Raw genomic sequence first — 19,913 nt, 5'->3', positions numbered from 1 at the left:
ATATATATATATATATATATATATGTATATATATATATATATATATATGTATATATATATATATATATATATGTATATTCAATGGAATATTATTCGGCCTTTAAAAGGAAGGAAATTCTCCATGCTACACATGAATGAACCTTAAGGACATTATGCTAAGTGAGATAAGCTGGTCACAAAAGGACAAATACTGTATGATTCCACTTATATAAGGTTCCTAGAGTAGTGAAATTCATAGAGACAGAAAGCAGGATAGTGGTCACCAGGGGCAGGGGAAAGAAGAGGATAGGGAATTGTTTAGTGGATATGGTTTCCATTTTGCAAGATGAAAAGAGTTCTGGAAACTGGTTGCAGAACAATGTGAATGTACTTAATACACTTAAAATGTAAATTTTATGTTATGTGTATTTTACCACAGTTAAAAATAAAAGTAAAAATAAATGGTGTCTGGGAGCAAAAGCCATGGCCTGGACAATAGGAGAAACATTCTTGTCTCATCTCTGCCTCCAAGATCATGATGTGACATCAGAAAAGCCAGTGCCCCTCTGGATCTCAGTCTCCCCAGCTATAGGATGGGTAGGGACCAGATTATTGATCCAGTTCAGCTTTAATATTCTATAAGGTAGGAAAATCCTGAGACCTCATAGATCTTCCTGGATCAGAAGCTGTGACTCTCACCTCGGTAGACCCTAGGTTGGGTCCTCATGTAAGTGTAGCCTCTGCAAGAAGCCCTCACCACATTGTGTCTCAGGAGGAAATCGAGAGCTTGGTTTCGTTTTGTTTTTTTCATCTCTGTGTCTTTTTGAAACCTATACACCAAGCCTTTACCATGTGCCAGGAATATCTCCCTTGAATCACTCTTAGGGCCTTGCTCCTAATAGATATTCTGCAGATGTTGGTTAAATCAAACTGGATTAACAATTCTTATGCCTCTATTCTATTATTTGCAAGAGCTTTCACATCTATTATCTTATCTCTCCCTCACAAAACCTCTGCTAGATAAGTCAGAGACTATACTCATTTTACAGATGAGGAAACTGAGCCTAAGAAGATGAAATGGCAACCACATCAAGTTCTCTTTCTCCTCTGGGATTTCCTCCCTGTCCTTCAAGTCTCAGTTCAAGTGATATAAATCAGCCATGCCTTGATCACTGATGACAGCATAGCACGAACCAAAAGTTATGATTAGTCAAAAAAAAACAAAAGAGCCAGCTCAGAAGTCACCTTCCTTCTTTTCCCACCTTCCCTGACTTACCCTGTCTCTCCAGTCTCCTGCTATACCTTAGAGTACTTATATAACTGAATTATGATTATCCAATAAGTATCTATCTTCCCCATTAGCTCCTGAGCTTATCAAGGACTTCATTTCTTTTTTTTCTGTTTTTTTTTATTTTTCATTTTTTTTGGCCCCGTGGCACAGCATGTGGAATCTTAGTTCCCCAACCAGGGATCAAACCCACACCCCCTGCATTGGAAGTGTGGAGTCTTAACCACTGGACCACCAGAGAAGTCCCAGGACTTCTTTTCATTTATCTTTGTATTCTCCCAAGCTAGGACTGTACCCAGTACAGAGCTGGTACTCAATAAAAGTAAACGAATGAACGATGTGTGTTCTGTACAGCAGCTTAGCTGTCCTTTCTCTACACCACAGGGTTTCTGATTACCAACAGCTTTCATTTGGAAAGTGAGAGAATCTTCAAGAGACTCTTCAGTAGAAGTGTACTAAAAGAGTCCGAAATCTCCTGCTCAGAAAAGTTTAGGAATCTGTAACTTTAGGCTGTGTTATCAGTGGTGCTCCCTGGTGTCCAAAAATGGCAAGTACCGCTATCACTAAGAGTCTGGCTGCGTACAGAATGAGGAGAGAAATCTTGGCTTGGCTAGCTTCACAAAGAGAATCATCTCCCTTTCCAGAATCAGTTCTAGAATCTTACTGCCAATGTTCATTCATTCAACATCTACCAAGCCCCTGTTTGTAACAGCCCAGTTCCTACCCTCAAAGAGCTCGGTTTTTCGGAGAAATATATAGATGAAGAGTAATTAGAACGTGTTGATAATGTCTTGAGAGAAATTGGTACAGGGGCAGGTGAAGGAGCACAGAGGAGGAACAAGTAACTGCCTAAAGCAGTCAGAGAGGCTGTGCACACGGATTGGGGGAGGAGGACGGCTTCTGGAATTATACTGCCTAGATTCACATCGTGGCTCTGCTGTGTGACTCTGGGCAAACCAAGCTGCTCCTGGAATGTACCAGGGCTGAAGAAAGAGGAATTTCCCAGAGGGGAGTATGCCAGATGACCTGGGTACCACCCAGTTTGGAGAAGCTCAAAGAGGCAAAGGTGTCCTGGAGGCAAACAGGACAACTACTGTGCTGCCTGTCTGGGAGGAGGGACCCTCCAGAAGTATTGGGCATGTGCTTGGTCCCCCCTCCCCCATCCAGTTATTTCCTCAGGGGGAATCAGGAACAATTGGTCCGAGGATGCGACTCTAGAACTTTGTTTCATTTGTCACTTCCCCTGTTTGTTCTTTCTGCTATCTCCTGTATTACCCATCACCTTCTCATTTCATGAAATGAGACACTGGGCTTATCTTTGGGGGTAGCAATAAGGGGAATGATGAGCAGAAGACTCGTATTTCAGCTCAGGCAGGCTGAAAGAGGGAAGGCCAGGGAATCAAGAGGAGAACCAAGATGGCTGATTCCCTGGAGCCACATGAGAGAAAAAGAAGAACTCAGATTTAGGGTTAGCTTGAAGAGGCTGGGACTGGGACTGAGCAGAAAACCCTGTGGGCCACTGGTGAGCCATAGGAGCTGGAGCTCAGTGAGGACCAGGCTGGGAAGACCCTTTTGAAAAACACCAGGGCAGGGGTGAGATCAGTTTGGGGCCTTTCTCCTCCCCCTCTCTGTCTTCATCCTGCTCTTTCAGGGGAACTGAGTCAGCTTTAGCATTTGACCTTGAGAAAGAGGGAAGAATTATCAGGGAGAAAAACTTGAAAACAACATGAGTATATGCAGAAATTAATGTTTATTAATTGTACCCTGGGCAATCTGCTAGACACTCAGCTTGCTTATCTCACTGAGTCCTCACAACCCCACAAAGCACACAGTATTGTCATTCTGATTTTAAAATGAAACTAAATGCCTCTGTTGTATGCTCTTATAGCACTCTGTACTTTTGTATCATTACCTGTTTAAGATTTATCTCCCTTGCTAGTTACATCAGGATAGGGGCTTGCCTTTGTTTTCACCACTGCATCATTGGCATGTGACACTATGCTTGGCCCAGAGGTTTTCCATAAATATGTGTTTAAGGAATGAATAAGAGAGGTCATGTGACTTGTCAAAAGCCACAATGTAAGTGGTATGACCAGGATTTGAATCCTGGACCGTCTGGCTCCAGAACCTGTCTCTGATCTCTCTATTCTACCCCCACCAAGTGCTTTCATATATTCTCTCATTTCTAAATGTCCTAGCTCAGTGACCTTTTCTCTCAGCTGCTTGTGAACACAAATGTACACTGCCTACCAAGAACTCACCTATTCAGGGAAAGCAAGTGAGAGAAACAGTCCATCTGGAGTTGTGCCCTCTTCCTACACTCTTCATCTCACCATCTTCTTCCTCCAAGAAGCCTTTGCAGACAGCCCCACCTGTCTACCTGTCGCCTTCTCCTCTGGCTTTATTGGCCCTTCCTATGCCTGTGCCATAAAAGTAGCTCCAAGTCACCTGGTCTCTGATGCTTCCATACATATTAGTGCTTTATTAAGGCATTTTTATTCTGCAAATATACTGAAGGCAAATATACTGAAGGCAAGTATATTCTGCAATATACTGAAGTCCTGCCTGTGCCAGGCCCGGTGGTTGGACACAGAGATGAATCAGATACAACCTCAAAGGACTTACACTTAGTGAAGAAGGCAGACATTAGGCACAGATACAATTAACTGGAGCACAAAGCAAGATGACCTAAATGGTATTAAAGAACTATGAGCAATATGTTACATGTATAAACCTTAATTACTTAATGATTATTTTTAAGTGTGTATCATAGAAGGTCACAGCTCAAAAGTATCATCTGGTTCAACTCCTTGCTTTCTGGTGGAGGAGTCTGAGATCCAGAGAAAGGCAAGGCCTCGTCTAAAGTCTCACAAGCCAGTCTGGCTGAGCCAAGACTAGACTTCGGGTCTTCTGAAGCCCAGCCGAGGGCCCTTTCCTCCTCTGCTAGTAGCTTCATATGCAGCAGTCCCATATCCCATCAGACCATGACATCCTCAAGGCCAAATCAGGTTCTCCCACCTAAGCAAGCTGAACCAGGGTCAGGCATGTCCAAGACCAAGGCCTCAGGAAATGCAGTCACCCCAGGCTACCAATCCAGCCTTTTGGTCTACTGCACCTATTTTTACCACTATGCTTCTAAAAATGATTTTTAAATATTTTTGCAGAAAACTTTTTTTTAATGAGCCTTTTACCCAGAACACTAGTATATAAATCAGATAAAAGTGAACCAATTCCAGTTGAAGGAAAGGAAGGCCAGAGCCCCACTACTTTCCCACCCTCAAGTCCTGGGAAGGGAACTTTAGGAACACAGTTCAAAAACCTTTGTTCTGAGACACAATTTTTTTTAACATCTTTATTGGAGTATAATTGCTTTACAATGGTGTGTTAGTTTCTGCTGTATAAGAAAGTGAATCAGCTATACATATACATATATCCCCATATCTCCTCCCTCTTGCATCTCCCTCCCACCCTCCCTATCCCACCCCTCTAGGTGGACACAAAGCACTGAGCTGATCTCCCTGTGCTATGCGGCTGCTTCCCACTAGCTATCTGTTTTACATTTAGTAGTGTCCAGGCCACTCTCTCACAATTTTTAATGGCTTCATAGAAGCCATTTTAGTATGTGGTCCTCCACTGAACCCTGTCTTTAATGGAAACTCACAATCCTTTCTTCATCATCAAATGGCAAACATCAGCCATGTGCTCCCACTAGAGTACGGAGGGGAATCAGATTTTCCCCTTGTCTTTCCTGGTTTCCTCTTCTCCACACAGAGGAGTATGTCCCAAGTGCTGTGGGGAGGGAGGAGAGAGACCCAAACTCTGCCTGGAGGATCTGGGGAAGTTTGAGCAGAAGGATCATGGAGAATGAATTCATCTACTCAATCATTTACCAGCCTGAATCTGATAGAGACTTTAATATTCTGTTCCATACCACACCCACTAGCTACATGAACCATCAAGCATTTGAAATGTGTCTAGTCAAAATTCAGATGTACTCTAAGTGTAAAACATACATCAGATTTCAGACTTAGTACAAAAAAAAGAATGTAGACTATCCTATTCTTTTTTTTTTTTTGGCGGTACGCGGGCCTCTCACTGTTGTGGCCTCTTCCATTGCAGAGCACAGGCTCTGGATGCGCAGGCTCAGTGGCCATGGCTCACGGGCCCAGCCGCTCCATGGCATGTGGAATCTTCCCAGACCGGGGCACGAACCCATGTCCCCTGCATCGGCAGATGGACTCTCAACCACTGCGCCACCAGGGAAGCCCCTCCTATTCATTTTTATAAGCAATAATTTTATACAGATTACATGCTGAAGTTGAATGATAATATTTTGCATATGTTGGGCTAAATAAAATATATTATTAAAATTAAATTTTACCGGTTTCTTTTCATTTATTTAATTTATTTATTTGCTGCATGGCTGTGGGATCTTAGTTCCCCAACCAGTGATCAAACCCGTGCCCCCTGCAATGGAAGGGTGGAGTCCTAACCACTGGACCGCCAGGGAAATCCTTCGTTTTACTTTAAAAAAAAATGTCATCACTAGAAAAATTTAAGTTGCATATGTGGCTTACAATATATTTCCACTAGACAGCACTAGGAGACTACCAAGTGCATGGCAGAGGTGGTGTGTGTGCATGCATGTGTGCGCACGTGCGAGTGTCATTGGAGGCAGTGGTCCATCACCGCCAGATTGTGAAAGACTGAGTCGATTTTGCCCGGCAGTCAATAGAGGAAAGAGGCGGAAAGAATAGAATGCACAAAGACCCAGAGATGTGGGCTGGCACATTGTGTTTTGGGAACTCTTTCTTATAGTAGTATGATTTTTAAAAAGAAGAGGAAAAGAAGTATTTGTTGAGTGTTTACTTTGAACCAGGTATTGGCAGCAGGCCTTTTACATCCATTCTCATCTTCACAACTACAGGATGAAGGGGAAGTTATTCTATTTTGCCAAAGACAGAATGGAGGCTCAGAAAGGTTGGACTATTTATTCTCAGAGTTGTTCTTCCTCTTTATCTGGAAAGCCTCTTGGAGACAGGGAGCCTTTCGTTACTGCCTGTTCTCCTGCAAGGCACCTAGCACGCAGCTCTGCACGTGGTAGGCACTCAGAAAGTTTGTGATGAACGGATATTCTTTCTCAAGTCAGAGCTCCACGAGCAAGGCCAGGGAGCAGAAGCACCAGAGGGCGCCCACGAGTCCGCCCACCCGCCGGTCCCCAGAGCCCCGGCAAGATTCAGGACTGGGTGCGGCCCTTCTGTCCCAAGCAGTTGAGCGCCTCAGCGAGAAGAGGGTGCGAGGGGAGCCCCACGTCCTGACTCCGCCCCGCCCCCTCCCCAGAGCCCAGGCTCGCGGAGCCGCCGGGTGCGGAACGACGACACGACATCCTGTTTTTGGGGCCCGCGGCTCCGCCTGCGCCTCTGCTGATCTTGTCTTTCCCCGGGTGCTGACGCCAGCTCTCCTTCCCCCAGTCTCCGCACCCTTCCCAGGGGTCTGGGGCCTTCCCACTGCTGAATCACCGCCACCCCGCACTACCCCGGGGCTCGGGGCAGAGGTGGGGACTGCCCCAGCCGGACCTATTCTGGCCAACCCCCAGCCTGGGCCATCGCTCGATCCCTGGGCTTGACTGAAGGTACCAGGCCTAGGGGCGCCTGTTCACAGCATCTTACCGCAGGGGTTGGTGGGGGCGAGATAGGGGGAGGGGGGACAAAAGCCAAGCGCCTAGGCCCTGCTGGGGTGGAGGTGGCAAGAAGGGGACTGGGAGCACTGACCTTAAGGGCCTCAGAGGTAAAGGGCTGGGGTGGGGGAGCCCAGTACCCGGCTGGGGATCCACCCGGTGGGGGCGACCGGGGCGGGGGGGGAACCGGCCGGCGGACTTCCTTGTCGAGCCCCGCCCCGCCCCGCCCCGCCGGCCGGCCCGCCCCCCCCACTTCCTCCGGCCTCCAGTTCTCACTTCCTTCTCCAGCCCCGACCCGCTGCCGCCGCCCACCAGCTCCCCCGCGGCGGGGAGGGCACCAGGTGAGGCCTGGCTCCGGCCGGCAGGCTGGGGGTCCGTGGGAGGGGAGCCCGGCCGGCCCCGGACTGGACGTGGCCGCGGGCCCGGGAAGTTTGGCTGCGGGAGGCCGCGGCGGGTGGTGCTCGGCTCGCTTCAAGTTGGGCGGGCGCGGCCGGCCGGGCGGGGCGGGGACGGGCCACTGCAAGCCGGCGGCGGTTCGGGGACGGTGGGTTCCTGTACCAAGGGCGGCGGTACCGGCCCCCGGGAGCCGCGAGGAACTCCTGAGGTCGGAGGGTCTCCCGCTCTGAGAGAAAAGTCTCTGAGTGGAAGAGCTTAGGGCTGGGAGATGGGACTCAGAGGTGGGGTGCCCCCAGCAGTTGCAGGGGGCTGTTACGAAGTGTGTTGAGAGGAAGGGGCCTCTGGGCTAGAGAAGGCGCTCCCTCTGCTTTGGCAGTTGTGACACTTGTGAGGTAGAGAGAGAGGCCGTCTGTTGCCTCTGAAGCCCGAGGCTGCGGAGAAAGAGCTCCTTCCCTGGAAGATCGAAGCCGGTCCAGACCCACAGCCGCAGCCTGCAACCTAAGGGTCCTCTGCGCTCAGGCGGAGAGTGGGGGAGCCCCCAGACCCCAATCCTTCTCTCTTTATGTCTGTTTTTCTGAGACCCAACTTCTCCATCCCTGGAACAGAGCAACAGGTATTTTAGTGAGCAGACATCGGCTGTGCCTAGCTGCCTAGTGCTTTGTCTTTGCGGGGTAAACTGAGGAAGGAAGGGACCTGGTCTTGCCCTGTGACTAGAGGTGAAAGGACTCTTATTCAGAGGTACTGATAGTCCTTGAGGAGATGGCATCAGGAGAGCAGGACCTGAGGAGAGCAGGACTGGTTTCAGGAGATGGAGAGAACAGGGCTTCTGGGAGGCAGCACGAGGCTCTAGCCTTGGAAGATGATCAGGAGCCATCTCCTGCTCTTCCCCCGTCCCCTTTATTAGTCCCTGAATTCTACATGTCCTCATTCTGTCTTCCTCCATTCCTTCTTCAGATTCTGTCAGACTTCAGACACGAACCCTCCGTCACCCTCTTCTTGCGTTCTCTTCCGTCCCTTTTTCCCCCCCACAGTCATGCCTGGGCCCTTACCTCTCACCTACCCTGCTTCTCTGTCCATCTCTGTCCTCTCCCAGTGGCCTACCCCTCCCTTCCGTGCCCAGCTTCTGGCTCCTGCACACATATCCACCCTCTGTTTCTTCTATCTCCCCTCATTCCTCTGGATCCCTCTCTCTCCTTTCCCTTCTTCCACTTATCTCCAGCTTTGGGGAGGCTTTTCAGACCTCCCTAGTTCAGAGAGGCAGGCTGAAGACTCCCCTTGGTAGAGGTGATGAAAGGGCTGGAAAACCTCTGTATATGTGTATGTGCATGCAAGTGTCTGCATGTCCACATCTTTATCTTTTGGAGACAAAATAACTGCCCTCAGCCTTGTGAGGGCCCAGAGCAGGGGAAGCCAGCAGAATGAAGGGAACCTGCAGTGGGTGAGCTTGTGGTTAGGTAGGAGGAAGCAGTCTGTCGCAGTCAGCGTATCAGGGTAGAGTGACACAGGAATAGGACTGGTGAGAGAGGCCGTGGGAAATCAAAATCCCCCGGACCCTTGGGTGCCTGATCAAGAGGCCAGGCCTGGAGGCTGGGGGACAGCCTAAAGGTCTCTGACTCCAGTGCTCACTGGTTCCAGCACCACCTGGTGGGGACAATGGGACCAGGTCAGCTAGGTGTGATGGAAGGAAAGGGAGGAGTAAAGGCAGAATTCTGGAGGGAAGACTATAGCTGGTCTAAGTTCAGTATTAACTGTGGTAGTTCCAATTCAGGAAAAAAAGAAGGGTATGAGGCAAAGGTGTCTGCCCCCTCTTTTCTGCTGCCTTCCAAGGCCTGCCCAGGCCAGATTCCCACGTGCCCAGGGCTGCATCAAGGCCTTGGTGACCAGGAAGCTCTCTGGAGTTCTGCTCACCCCTCTGCCTTCACGCATCCTTAATATTCCCCCCTCACCTAGGACCCTAATTCCCTCTCTTTCGGGAATTTCTTCCAAGTCTAACTACAGTCCAGCCTGGCTCTATAAGCTCTTGCTGTTCCCATTCTAGAGCTCCTTCTTTAAGCCTTTGGGATGCATGCTGAGAGATCCTACTTCTCTCTACCTCCTCAAGTCTACTCTATTCATTTCTGTCCACTAGAAGAAAAGAGAAGTGGAGGGGAGCAAGTGCTATTTTTTATGGGATTCTCAAGCACAGCTAGATTTAAGGACTATCCCTGTTCCCCATTCTGTCCTCTTCCCTTCTCACCGTTGTCCCTCTCCCATGGATTGTCCCTTCCTCCACACTCCTGTCTCTGCTACTCTGATTCTGGGAGGTACAGGGCGGGTTTGGCCCCAGCAGGAAATCCCAGGGACCTACATAAAAATCCCAGCTCAGGGAAGGATATGAATGCAAGGCACTTTCCCAGCATCAGGGCTCAGTAAAAAACCACCCAGGAGTCCTGACTCCCCACCTGCCAAACCAGTACTTATTTTAGATAACTGAGCAACCCACAGGACTCTTAAGGGTGAAGACAGGATGGATGAGACAGGGGTTCTCCCAGGCAAGATCTGGCCCCACTGGAGGTTTGAGCTAATTGCATGAAATTCACTGCTGGAAAAATATAACCAGGGTGGGAGGAATCTAAGTGGGGAAATATTTTGTGGGGGGATGAGGGTGGGGGATATGTGCCTGCTCTATTCCTCAAGGGAGGCTGCCCTTGAGGTCTTCGCTTAAGAAATATGGTCAAGGTCTGGACATGAACAGAAGTGGCCGATACAAGATTGTCACAGATCCTGGTTGAGAATACGGAGAGTTGTTTCTGGCAAGGTGTTAAGGCAGATGAGGTGGCTGGTGTAAGCTTTTAGGGGGTAATAAGTAGGAAGATTTGAGAGGTTGTGGCTGGAGCGAGACAGTTGGGAAGATATAAGAATGAGGGTAGCAGGGCAACTGGGAAGAAGATGTGGTCCCAGACTGAAGACCCCTCTCCATACAGCGTATAGACCCGTTAGTGGTGAGGCTTGTAGGGTTCTGTGAAGAGGGAAACCAAAGACAAAGCCTGGGCCGCCTCCCCAGAACAGATCGGTTTTCCTGTCCAGGGTCCAGCTTCCTCTTTTGTCCTCATGTCATGGGGGGAGGGCATCTCCCCAGGAGCTGAGCCTAGAGGAGGCTCTCCTCGGCTAGTTCAGGGTGGCTGTCTGTCCAGTAATGTCAGTTCTAAGTCACGGATGCCCCGGCATGGACTAGGCATGAGGCCCTGGAAGCAAAACGGGCTCAGACGCCAACCTGGCCCCTTTGGCCCATTTCCTGAAGGGATAAACCATGGTAGGGTCATCCTGAATGAGGTCAGAGAGATGGGCCCATTCCCAGGCTGGAGGTCAGGAGACTCAGGTCCTTGTCCTGGATTTGCTTGCAACCCTCTGTATAACCCTAGTCAGCTTTGTCTCTTTTGGCTCAGCTTCAAGATTAAGAAGTTGCCTATCAATACTTCCAAAGAGCATACAGAATACTGATAGCTCTGACTCTGTTTCCCTCAAGAGGCTCCTCATAGCTGTGCCCCTGACTCTGGGCCCAGCCTTGAACAGGTCTAAGTATCTGTCTGGGACAAGTACTGTGGCCCCTTTCCCCAAAGCACAAGAGAAGAGGGCAGAGAGTGTCAAGGATTTTGCCAGGGCTCAGCAATGTGGGGGGTACCCGGTGCCCTGCTCCAGCTCTGCCTCAACTGACAGTGGAAAATAGATGCCGGAGTTTCCTCCCTGATGTTTTTTTCCCTTGTGGAAACCCCCTCAGATCTGGGGCGGGGTTGAGGGGACTGGGCAGCCCTGGGTCTCTCTGTGGGTATTTTCAGGTGGGGGAGGCAGGATTGGGAGGATGGCGCTTCTGTACAGCCTCGTGTGAAATGAGCAAAGGCAAAGGAAGTGCCACTTTACGGGCCTTTCATGGGGCCCCAGGACTGCTGAGCTGCTGTTAGGTGGGGAGGAGGAGGGCAGGAGGAAGCAAGTGTTTGGCCTTCCTCTGTGCTGCCTGGTCGGGGAGGGGCAGCCGTCTCAGCTCCCCCAGCCAGAGCTGCCCTAACCCTGGGACGTACTGTGTGTGGAGCATCCCAGGTGCTGGGACACCGAGAGAAGAAGGAAGGGAACTGGGACTGAGTGAAAGGGTCCCAGCCTCCCACAGCCCTCCCAGCTATAGCTGTCTTGTTTCCTCCTCCTCTCCAGTCCCTAGTGGGTCAAGTCAACTCGCTCCGTCTCTTACCCTATCCGTGGAGTGCAGGATCCTCTGCAGGGGCTGAAGGGTGGAGAATGGCAAGAGGTGGAGAATTCTCCAGTGTGAATTTTTTTTTTTAAGGCTGGGAACTAGGCTGTCTTGGGTTCTGCCCCTGCTAATGGGAGAAGGGGAAGAAAAAGAGAGACTCAGCCCTTGGCCTGGTCCCAGCCCCACACTGACCTCATGTCTCCCCCAGCTTCCTCCTCCTAGCCCAGCTGCAGCCCCTTTGAGCCTCTTCGTACCATCTCTCCTCCACTCCTCCCTTCAAAACAAACAGACAGACTGGCAGAGCTTCTGAAGCTGTTTCTAACACTGACCATGACCATGACCCTGACCCTGGCCTCATCCTTGACCAATCCTGGTCTTCGGATATTCCCAATCCTTAGCCTCATCAGGACCACTTTTCCTACGCATCTTCCTCATCACCACTGGGCTAGAGCTATGCCTGCTCCACCCCTCTCACCCTTGCAGTTGAGGACAAGGCAATCTAGCCAAAGTGTTCATTACTCTAAATTGTACTCCTCAGGGGGAGGAAGTTAGTTACCTTCATCTGCTGTCTCCTGGGCATGGAGGCTCTTCCTCGTTTCCAGAGTCAAAATCTGAATTGATGGGCCTCCCTGGTGGCGCAAGTGGTTGAGAGTCCGCCTGCCGATGCAGGGGATACGGGTTCGTGCCCCGGTCTGGGAGGATCCCATATGCCGCGGAGCGGCTGGGCCCGTGAGCCATGGCCGCTGAGCCTGCGCGTCCGGAGCCTGCGCGTCCGGAGCCTGTGCTCCGCAACGGGGGAGGCCACGACAGTGAGAGGCCCGCGTACCGCAAAAAAAAAAAAAAAAAAAAAAAAAATCTGAATTGATGAGGGAGGAGATGTGTGTCCGTCTGCAGCTTTTGCTCAGCTCTCTGCTGGGCTTCTGGAAGTAAGCAGGACAGATTTCCCTCCTCATGAGGCATCCTGTTAAGTTCAGCACAGGGAACCATAATAACCGTGCTGGGGAAGGTAGGGCAGAAGAAGGGGTGGCTGTGGTGTCCTGGAGCAGCTGGGGAGTGGAGCTGGGCCCTGAAGGACTGGGAGGCTGTGGGGTAGGGTGAGGGGTGGGGGGCAGGAAGCAGAATTCCAGGAAGAGGAGCTCCCATGTGCAAAGACATGAAGGACAGATTGAGTTCATTCAGCTTTTTACTGACAGCCACTGTGTGCTGTGCTCAGCCTGGGGAGACAGATCAGCCGGGACCTTGCCCTCTAGGTCCTCCCAGTCTAGTGACAAGAGATAAGATTCAGATCAGCTTCCACGTGACTAAGATAATGCACCTGTGAGAAAATGGGACCAGACCTTGGATGGGATAAGTCTTTTGTGACTTGGGTGATTTACAAAACTTCCCTGAAGGAGGTGGCAATGGTGCTTGGCGCTCGAGGACCAACTGGGGGATCCTTTGAGGCAACTGAGTCTTCTGAGCTGCTGGGTGGGGGGTTGAAGGATGGAAATGGGGGAGAAATACTGGATTCCCACCCGGACAGTGAATATGGCTGCTTGATGTGTTTTGGGAAAGAGAAGGTAGAGGCTGCTTGTAGAGAGGATCAGGGTGATGTGGCCAGAACTTAGGATCAGAATACCCAGAGTGATGGATTACAGTCAGAATGAGTTTCAGTGAGGGTTGCAGAAGGGGATCCCCCATGTCAGGGAGGCAGATTAGAAGGCTGTAGTAAGTTCCCGTTGCCTCCACACTCCCCCATCTCTTCGGGCCTATTCCTCCCCTCCTCCACTCCCAGTTGGGACACTTCCCCTGCTATTATGGCCACAGAGATCTGGCAATCAGGAGATCTGGCAATCAGGCAATCCACTGCTTCCTCTTCCTCCCCCAGTCTGGGCCTGCCTGGGCCACACCCAAGACCAGGCCCCACTTGGTACAAGCTGGGCTCTGGGGACTACACTCAGACAGGGTGAGCCCCATGGGCTGTGCTCCCTGCGGCAGCCAGGTCCAGCTGCTACTGGGAGGAAAGCTTTTCCTATCCCAGTCAAAGCTTTTGGCTGCCATTGCTGTCCAAAAAGATTCAGCATTGCAGTTTTGACTGGGGGGGTATCAGTCCAGTTCTGGGCTTCTGACCTGTCTATCCAGATCTCAGTAACACGGACAGAAGCAAGCAGGTCAGAAACTCTATACTTAGCTTTTCTGTAGGGGAGTCGAGAAGCTCAAGCTTCAGTATTGGTCGGGGCTGGGGGGGCATCCACAAGCTAAGGAACTTATGGATGACTACTGGAGAAGGAGAGTCACACAGACCCAATGAAGGATGTAAATGGTGGCCATACTGTGGAAGCTCAAAGAAAGGAGAATTCAGTAGCCTCGTGGGACCATGAGACCAGCTAGGCCTTGAGTCAGGAAGATTTGAGAGGGGAGGAGGAATGGCAGAGAGAACAACAAGAGTAAAAGTTCAGAGGCCAGAATGATCCTGGCTTCTTTACACAGGACAATGTAGACCCCTCTGGAGCAGGGAGCTACATTGCAAGCACCTGCTTTATATATATACATTGTGCATTAACTCACTTCATCCGTATAACAACCTTATAAGGTTGGTACTATTACCTAGCTCATCGTGGCAGAACTAGGATTTAAACCCAGGTCTATCTGACTCCAAAACCCCTGCCAGATTATGAAGAATTCTGAATGCCAAGATGAAGGACCAGGCATGATCTGAATTAAGCTGGGAATCGAAAGCCAGAACAAGTCATTGTAATATGGTTAATACTATACCAATCTGCAAATATTATTTATTTACTAAACAAAAGTTCTTTTCTTTCTTTCTTCTTTTTTTTTTTTTTGCGGTACGTGGGCCTCTCACTGTTGTGGCCTCTCCCGTTGCAGAGCACAGGCTCCGGAAGCGCAGGCTCAGTGGCCATGGCTCACGGGCCCAGCCGCTCTGCGGCATGTGGGATCTTCCCGGACCGGGGCACGAACCCATGTCCCCTGCATCGGCAGGCGGACTCTCAACCACTGCGCCACCAGGGAAAGCCTCTTTTCTTTAAAAAAAAAAGGGGGGGGGGACTTGGTTAATAAGCCACAGTCGATCCCCAACCCTAGGCAAGCCACTCTCCTTGTGTGGCCCCCTGCAGCATTGACCGTCCCTTTTTCCTACGTGATACAGGCTAGACCCTACCTTTTAGCATGTGCCCTCCTTAAATGAGCTGTGGGAACTTACTTGACCCAGTTCAGGCCATAGGATTTCAGAGAAAAGAGTTGTCCTGGGAGAGAGGATAAGGGTCCGAACTAGACCTGAAGAGGGAGAATTGGGCTGCCGCCACCACTCAGACACCTGCATATTCAATGATTCCTGCCTCTTGGTATGAAAGACTGCTTTTGCCACCTTCTCTGTGCACCCCACTTCCGAATTTATAAAGCACATTCATTCCTGTGCTCAGGATCTTCACTGCTGTCATTTGAGAGAGGGAGGGCGAGTTTTATCATGCCTGTTGTACAGATGAAGAAACTGAGGTTCCAGGAAGGGAAGTGACTTACTTGCTTAAGGTCACAAAGTCAGCTGCTCAGGGGTAACTTGGAGGCTCCGTGACACATTGAGGAAAACATAGGACTTTGGATTGCAAAACCGGGGTCTGTGTTAGCTCCCGTGCTGACTAGCTGTGTGACGTTGGGTTATTTTAACTACTCTGGGTTTGTTTCCTTACCTGTAAATAGGAATAGTACCAGTGAGTTGTTATAAGGATCAAAAAAATGTAATATGATCTATATTGTGATCTATAAAGGGTTGTACCTTGTGAGGGCTTTTAATCAAGTGGCAGAGTGGGCAGGTGAACCCAGGAGGTCAGATTCAGGTGCAGGTGCTCTTGGCCCTCTACTATACTGCCTCTGCCCTGCTTGTTTCTGGACACTACCTCACTCGTGATCCTTTTCCGGTGTCAGCCCCTGTTCCCTTGCCAGCCCGGAAGCTTCCCTCTCCCTCCTCGCTCCTTTGAGGGCTGATTTACTGATTGCTGGTTGATAACCCCTCCCTAGAAAGCTGCCTGGAGCCAGCTGTACTTTTAGTCTCTTGGGCCTTGTGACTGCCGGCCAGAGTTCCCTCCTTGCCTTCCTGCCTGGGCCAGCCCAGTGCTGGGCTTGAGGGGGAAGAGTTCCCCGTCACACTGCCATGCCCACTCCCCTGCTTTGTGTGGAACTGAGGATTTACAGGCCTAGGAGTCGTGCTTTCGAGATGCTGGGGTCTCCTAGAAAATCCAGTGGACACAAGTAATGGCACCAACACCCGCCACCCCAAGATGCTGTCTCTTCTCCCCCAAGGAAGAAGCCACAGAATCCTGAGATGAATGTGGCCTGACTTGCCCCCACGTGCCGAGGTCTTAACGCACTTGCTGACTGATCAGCCCTCCCACCCCCATCCCGTGCGGGCCTTTCCTATCCCCATCGTCCTATCTCCTGCTCCCAGATTCCTTAATGTCTCATCTCATCCACTTAGTACCCTTGCACAGGCGTTTTTCTCTCCAGTTCATGGATTGGGAAACTGAGTCTCAGAGAGGGTAAGTGCCTCATGCTTGGTTACAGTGAGTCAGCAGCAGAGCAGAGCTGGGGCTAGGACTTAGGTTAGTTCTCTTGACTCCCAATCCCAAATTCTCTACTGCCCTAGAGGGTCCTTATTTTCTTCCTGGATCCATACCCCAGGGCTCTCTATCCTCTCTCCTGAGGTTGAACACACACACTTATTCATGCAAATAAGATGAAAATATTTTTATTGTGAACCAGAGAGGCAACCTCATAGAATGAACTCATTTCCCTCCCAGCTGGTCCCAGGGGAAGCTGGGGCCTGGGAGGGAGCTGGGACCAAGCCCTGGATCCTATGCAGGTTCCACACCATGGAGTTCCTTTTCCACTTCCCAGTGGTGGATTCCCCCTCCCTCTCCCCCTCCCAATGTGATTTTTGAGGCTTTGGAACCAGTGGTTGAGAGGTCAGGCTGGGGGGTAAGGGGTTGTCAGACCAGGGTGCAGTCTTGCTGTGTATAAAGTGAAATGGAGAAAATGGGCCAGTGGTGAAGGTGCTTGGGTGGAGTGGGGGATACTTAAAAGAGATATGGGTGTGTCTGAAACAGGACTGTCCCCTCCCAGGGAGCAGGGGCCTGGTCGTGAGAGAGCAGAAGGGAAAGGAAGTCACACACTAGCTAGAAAAAGTCCCCCATGGCTGAGAGGAAGTAGCCAATTAGAGGAGGACCCTTGCCACAGCAGTATAAATAATCACAGGGTTTCCGGAAGCTCTGTTCTTTTCCACAACTCAGAAGAGCAGTTCCTCACCTAAAGGCCCTGTGAGCTGCCCAGGTGACCAGGGTGATGGCTGGAGCTAGGACTCCTCTGAAACTCACCCCACTGATAATTACAGCAGCTTATTTATTTGACACTTCCTGTGTGCCACACCTCATGCCAAACACTTTCTACATGTTAGCTCATTTCATCCTCTGACCAACTGTAACCCAACAGGCAAGATTATCCCCATCTTACAGATGAGAAAATTTGAGGCTCAGGAAACTTAAATATGTTGCCCGAGATCATACATGACTAAGTCGGTGGAGCTGTGATTAGAATCCCTGACCAGTCTGATTCCAGCATGTCTTCTCAGTGGTAGTGCTTTAATGGCACTGTGTTCTCTACCCAAGAGTCTGGAAGCCCCTCAGGTTCTTCAGAGGCACAGCCCATGGTCTCAGGAAAGGGACAGAAGATTAAGGGGAAAATGAAGTTTTTGTCTTACTCTTCTGTTCATCCCTTTTGGCTGGGCTTGGAGGATCTGCCTCACCCTACCTTGAGAGAAGATGCAGAAGGGAGCCACAGCCTTTGCCTCATTCATCATTACACACACAGATTCCAGACCAAATTCCAGCCCTGGCTCGGTCTCCAGGGTTCTCCTACACTGAGTTGCCAGCCTGGGTATGTGTGGCCAGATAGGGTTTCCCATGCTTCCAAGAATGATGGGGTAAGCTCTCCCTCCTTTTCCCCATCCCCAGGGTACCCTGGATTGAGACAGGGCAACTGTCTAGAGAATTGTGCCCCTACTCAGCAGGTTTCTCATTGCACCTCTTGGTTTGCGTTCAGTAGCCAAGATGTCAGGTTTGGAGTTGAAGCATCAGTGCACTAGGCAGGGTGGGCCCTGAGTTGGGAGAGGCTCCGCCTATGGCTGCATCTCAGAGTGACCTGGGACAGCTGCCTTGTGCTAGAAGCCCTCTCCAGTGTACTCGGTGGGAGGGGTCCATATCTGACAGAGGATCTGGTAGATCCCTACACATGCACACCCTCCTTTTGTGTCTATACTTCCTGGAGGAAAAATAAAAGTAGCTAATACTTACTGAATGCTTATTATGACCAGGCACTGTTCTAAATGCTTTACATGAGTTAACTCATATAATCCTCACAACAACCCAATGAAGTAGGTATTGTTTTATCCCCATTTTACAGATTAGAAAAATGAGACATAGGTTAAGTAATTTGTCCAGGGTCATACATCTAGGAGATAAGAGAACCAGATTTTGACCTTTGTCAGTCTGGCATCAGAACGTATGTGCTTCACATAATATATTACACCTGAGTGCCAGCTTCTTTATCCCTGAGCATCTTTGTGTGGTCTCAGGGCCTGTCTCCCATTTCGTGTCTGTCTCTCTGAGGTCTGTCTTGATGGGACTGCAGGATGGTGTTCAGGTTAAAAGAACTGGAGCTGGTTTCCCTCTGTATGCCCCCATCCTTTCTTCCCAGTGGATAGGGTCCTCCCTAACCAAGAGTATCCCTCTCATCTGTCCATAGGTCACTGCATCCAGAGGGGCCCAGAAGGGGAAGGAGGCATAGCCTCCACCGCAGCAGCTGCACCCACCATGCAGAGCATCAAGTGTGTGGTGGTGGGCGATGGGGCTGTGGGCAAGACGTGCCTGCTCATCTGCTACACAACCAACGCCTTTCCCAAGGAGTACATCCCCACAGTGTTCGACAATTACAGCGCCCAGAGTGCCGTTGACGGGCGCACGGTGAACCTGAACCTGTGGGACACAGCGGGCCAGGAGGAGTACGACCGCCTCCGCACACTCTCCTACCCTCAGACCAACGTGTTTGTCATCTGTTTCTCCATTGCCAGCCCGCCCTCCTATGAGAATGTGCGGCACAAGTGGCACCCAGAGGTGTGCCACCACTGCCCCGACGTGCCCATCCTCCTGGTGGGCACCAAGAAGGACCTGAGAGCCCAGCCTGACACCCTGCGGCGCCTGAAGGAGCAGGGCCAGGCGCCCATCACACCGCAGCAGGGCCAGGCGCTGGCCAAGCAGATCCACGCTGTGCGCTACCTCGAGTGCTCAGCCCTGCAGCAGGACGGCGTCAAGGAAGTGTTTGCCGAGGCTGTCCGGGCCGTGCTCAACCCCACGCCCGTCAAACGTGGGCGGTCCTGCGTCCTCTTGTGACCCTGGCACTCAGCTTGGAGGCTGCCCCTGCCCCGCCACCAGTTGTGCCTTTGTGCCTTGGCGCCTTGTCTGCCCCCAGCTGTGCCTTAAGGACTAATTCTGGCACCCCTTGCCAAGGGGGCTTGCCGAATGCCTTTTTCTCCTTGAGGAGGCCCATGGGGAAAGGGGCTTTGGGCCCTGCCCCACTCTGCTTGGGAACACCAGGTATGCTCAAGAGCTCACCCAGTCCAAGGTCGGACCCCTCCCCAAGAAGCCAACCCAGTGCCTCCTCCCCACGTTCCCCTACTGACCGGTTGATCCAGCTTTCCACACAGATATTGCTGCCTGTTGTGGTGCCTTCTCTCAGGTTAGGAGCTCTCAGCCATCCCTAACCTCTCCCTCGCTGCTCTTCAAATTGCCCCCCACCCCCCAAGATGCTCTCTCCCCTCCCCAGAGAAGGAGCCACAGACTCCTAGGAAGCTGAATGTGCCCTAACCTACCCCCATGTGCCCAGGCCTTACGCATCCGCTGACTGACTCAGCCCCACCCCCACCCCCTCTGGGCTCCTGGGGGCCCCTCCTACCCCCATCAGCATCAATAAAACCTCCTGTCTCCAGTGGTGCTGGCTCCTCCCTGTGTGCTGGGCATGGGGGGGTTGGGCAGGGGCCGGGCATGGGCTAGGGCTCCCCAGAGACTGGGAGCCTTTTGTTTCCTGCAAGAGGGGACAGGGGACAATAGGCTTCATTGTGGTCCCCCCACCCCCCAATTTCCCTAACAAAGCTCTGGGCTCCCTTGGAGGGGCCAGTCTTGTTCTGGGGCCCAGCCACATATTCTGTAGTAGACTGGGATGCAAAGCATGAGGAAAAACGTCCTGATCTGGGACTCAGAAAGGGAGGGGTTGAGAGCCATCAGCCTGCAGGTAGGTGCTCTCACAGTCGTGCA

The 19,913-nt window shown here is 51.1% G+C and overlaps 1 protein-coding gene across 2 annotated transcripts; it reads left to right on the top strand.

Moving 5' to 3' along the window:
• Window positions 1-7,207: 7,207 nt before the first annotated feature.
• Window positions 7,208-19,590, top strand: RHOG (ras homolog family member G). 2 transcript variants are annotated; one of them, XM_060103726.1, is made up of 2 exons: window positions 7,208-7,285; window positions 18,349-19,590. In XM_060103726.1, the coding sequence occupies exon 2, from the start codon at window positions 18,417-18,419 to the stop codon at window positions 18,990-18,992; it is 576 nt and encodes a 191-aa protein (XP_059959709.1). In that variant the 5' UTR covers window positions 7,208-7,285; window positions 18,349-18,416; the 3' UTR covers window positions 18,993-19,590. The 2 variants fall into 2 exon arrangements, with proteins under 2 accessions (XP_059959709.1, XP_059959710.1); XM_060103727.1 differs by lacking the exon at window positions 7,208-7,285 and adding an exon at window positions 7,692-7,953.
• The last annotated feature ends 323 nt before the right edge of the window (window positions 19,591-19,913 follow it).

This window comes from Mesoplodon densirostris, chromosome 7 (genome assembly GCF_025265405.1).
Source record: "Mesoplodon densirostris isolate mMesDen1 chromosome 7, mMesDen1 primary haplotype, whole genome shotgun sequence".
NCBI classification, from domain to species: domain Eukaryota; kingdom Metazoa; phylum Chordata; class Mammalia; order Artiodactyla; family Ziphiidae; genus Mesoplodon; species Mesoplodon densirostris.
Note: the sequence above shows the minus strand (reverse complement) of the source record. Positions and strands in the feature narration are given on the sequence as shown.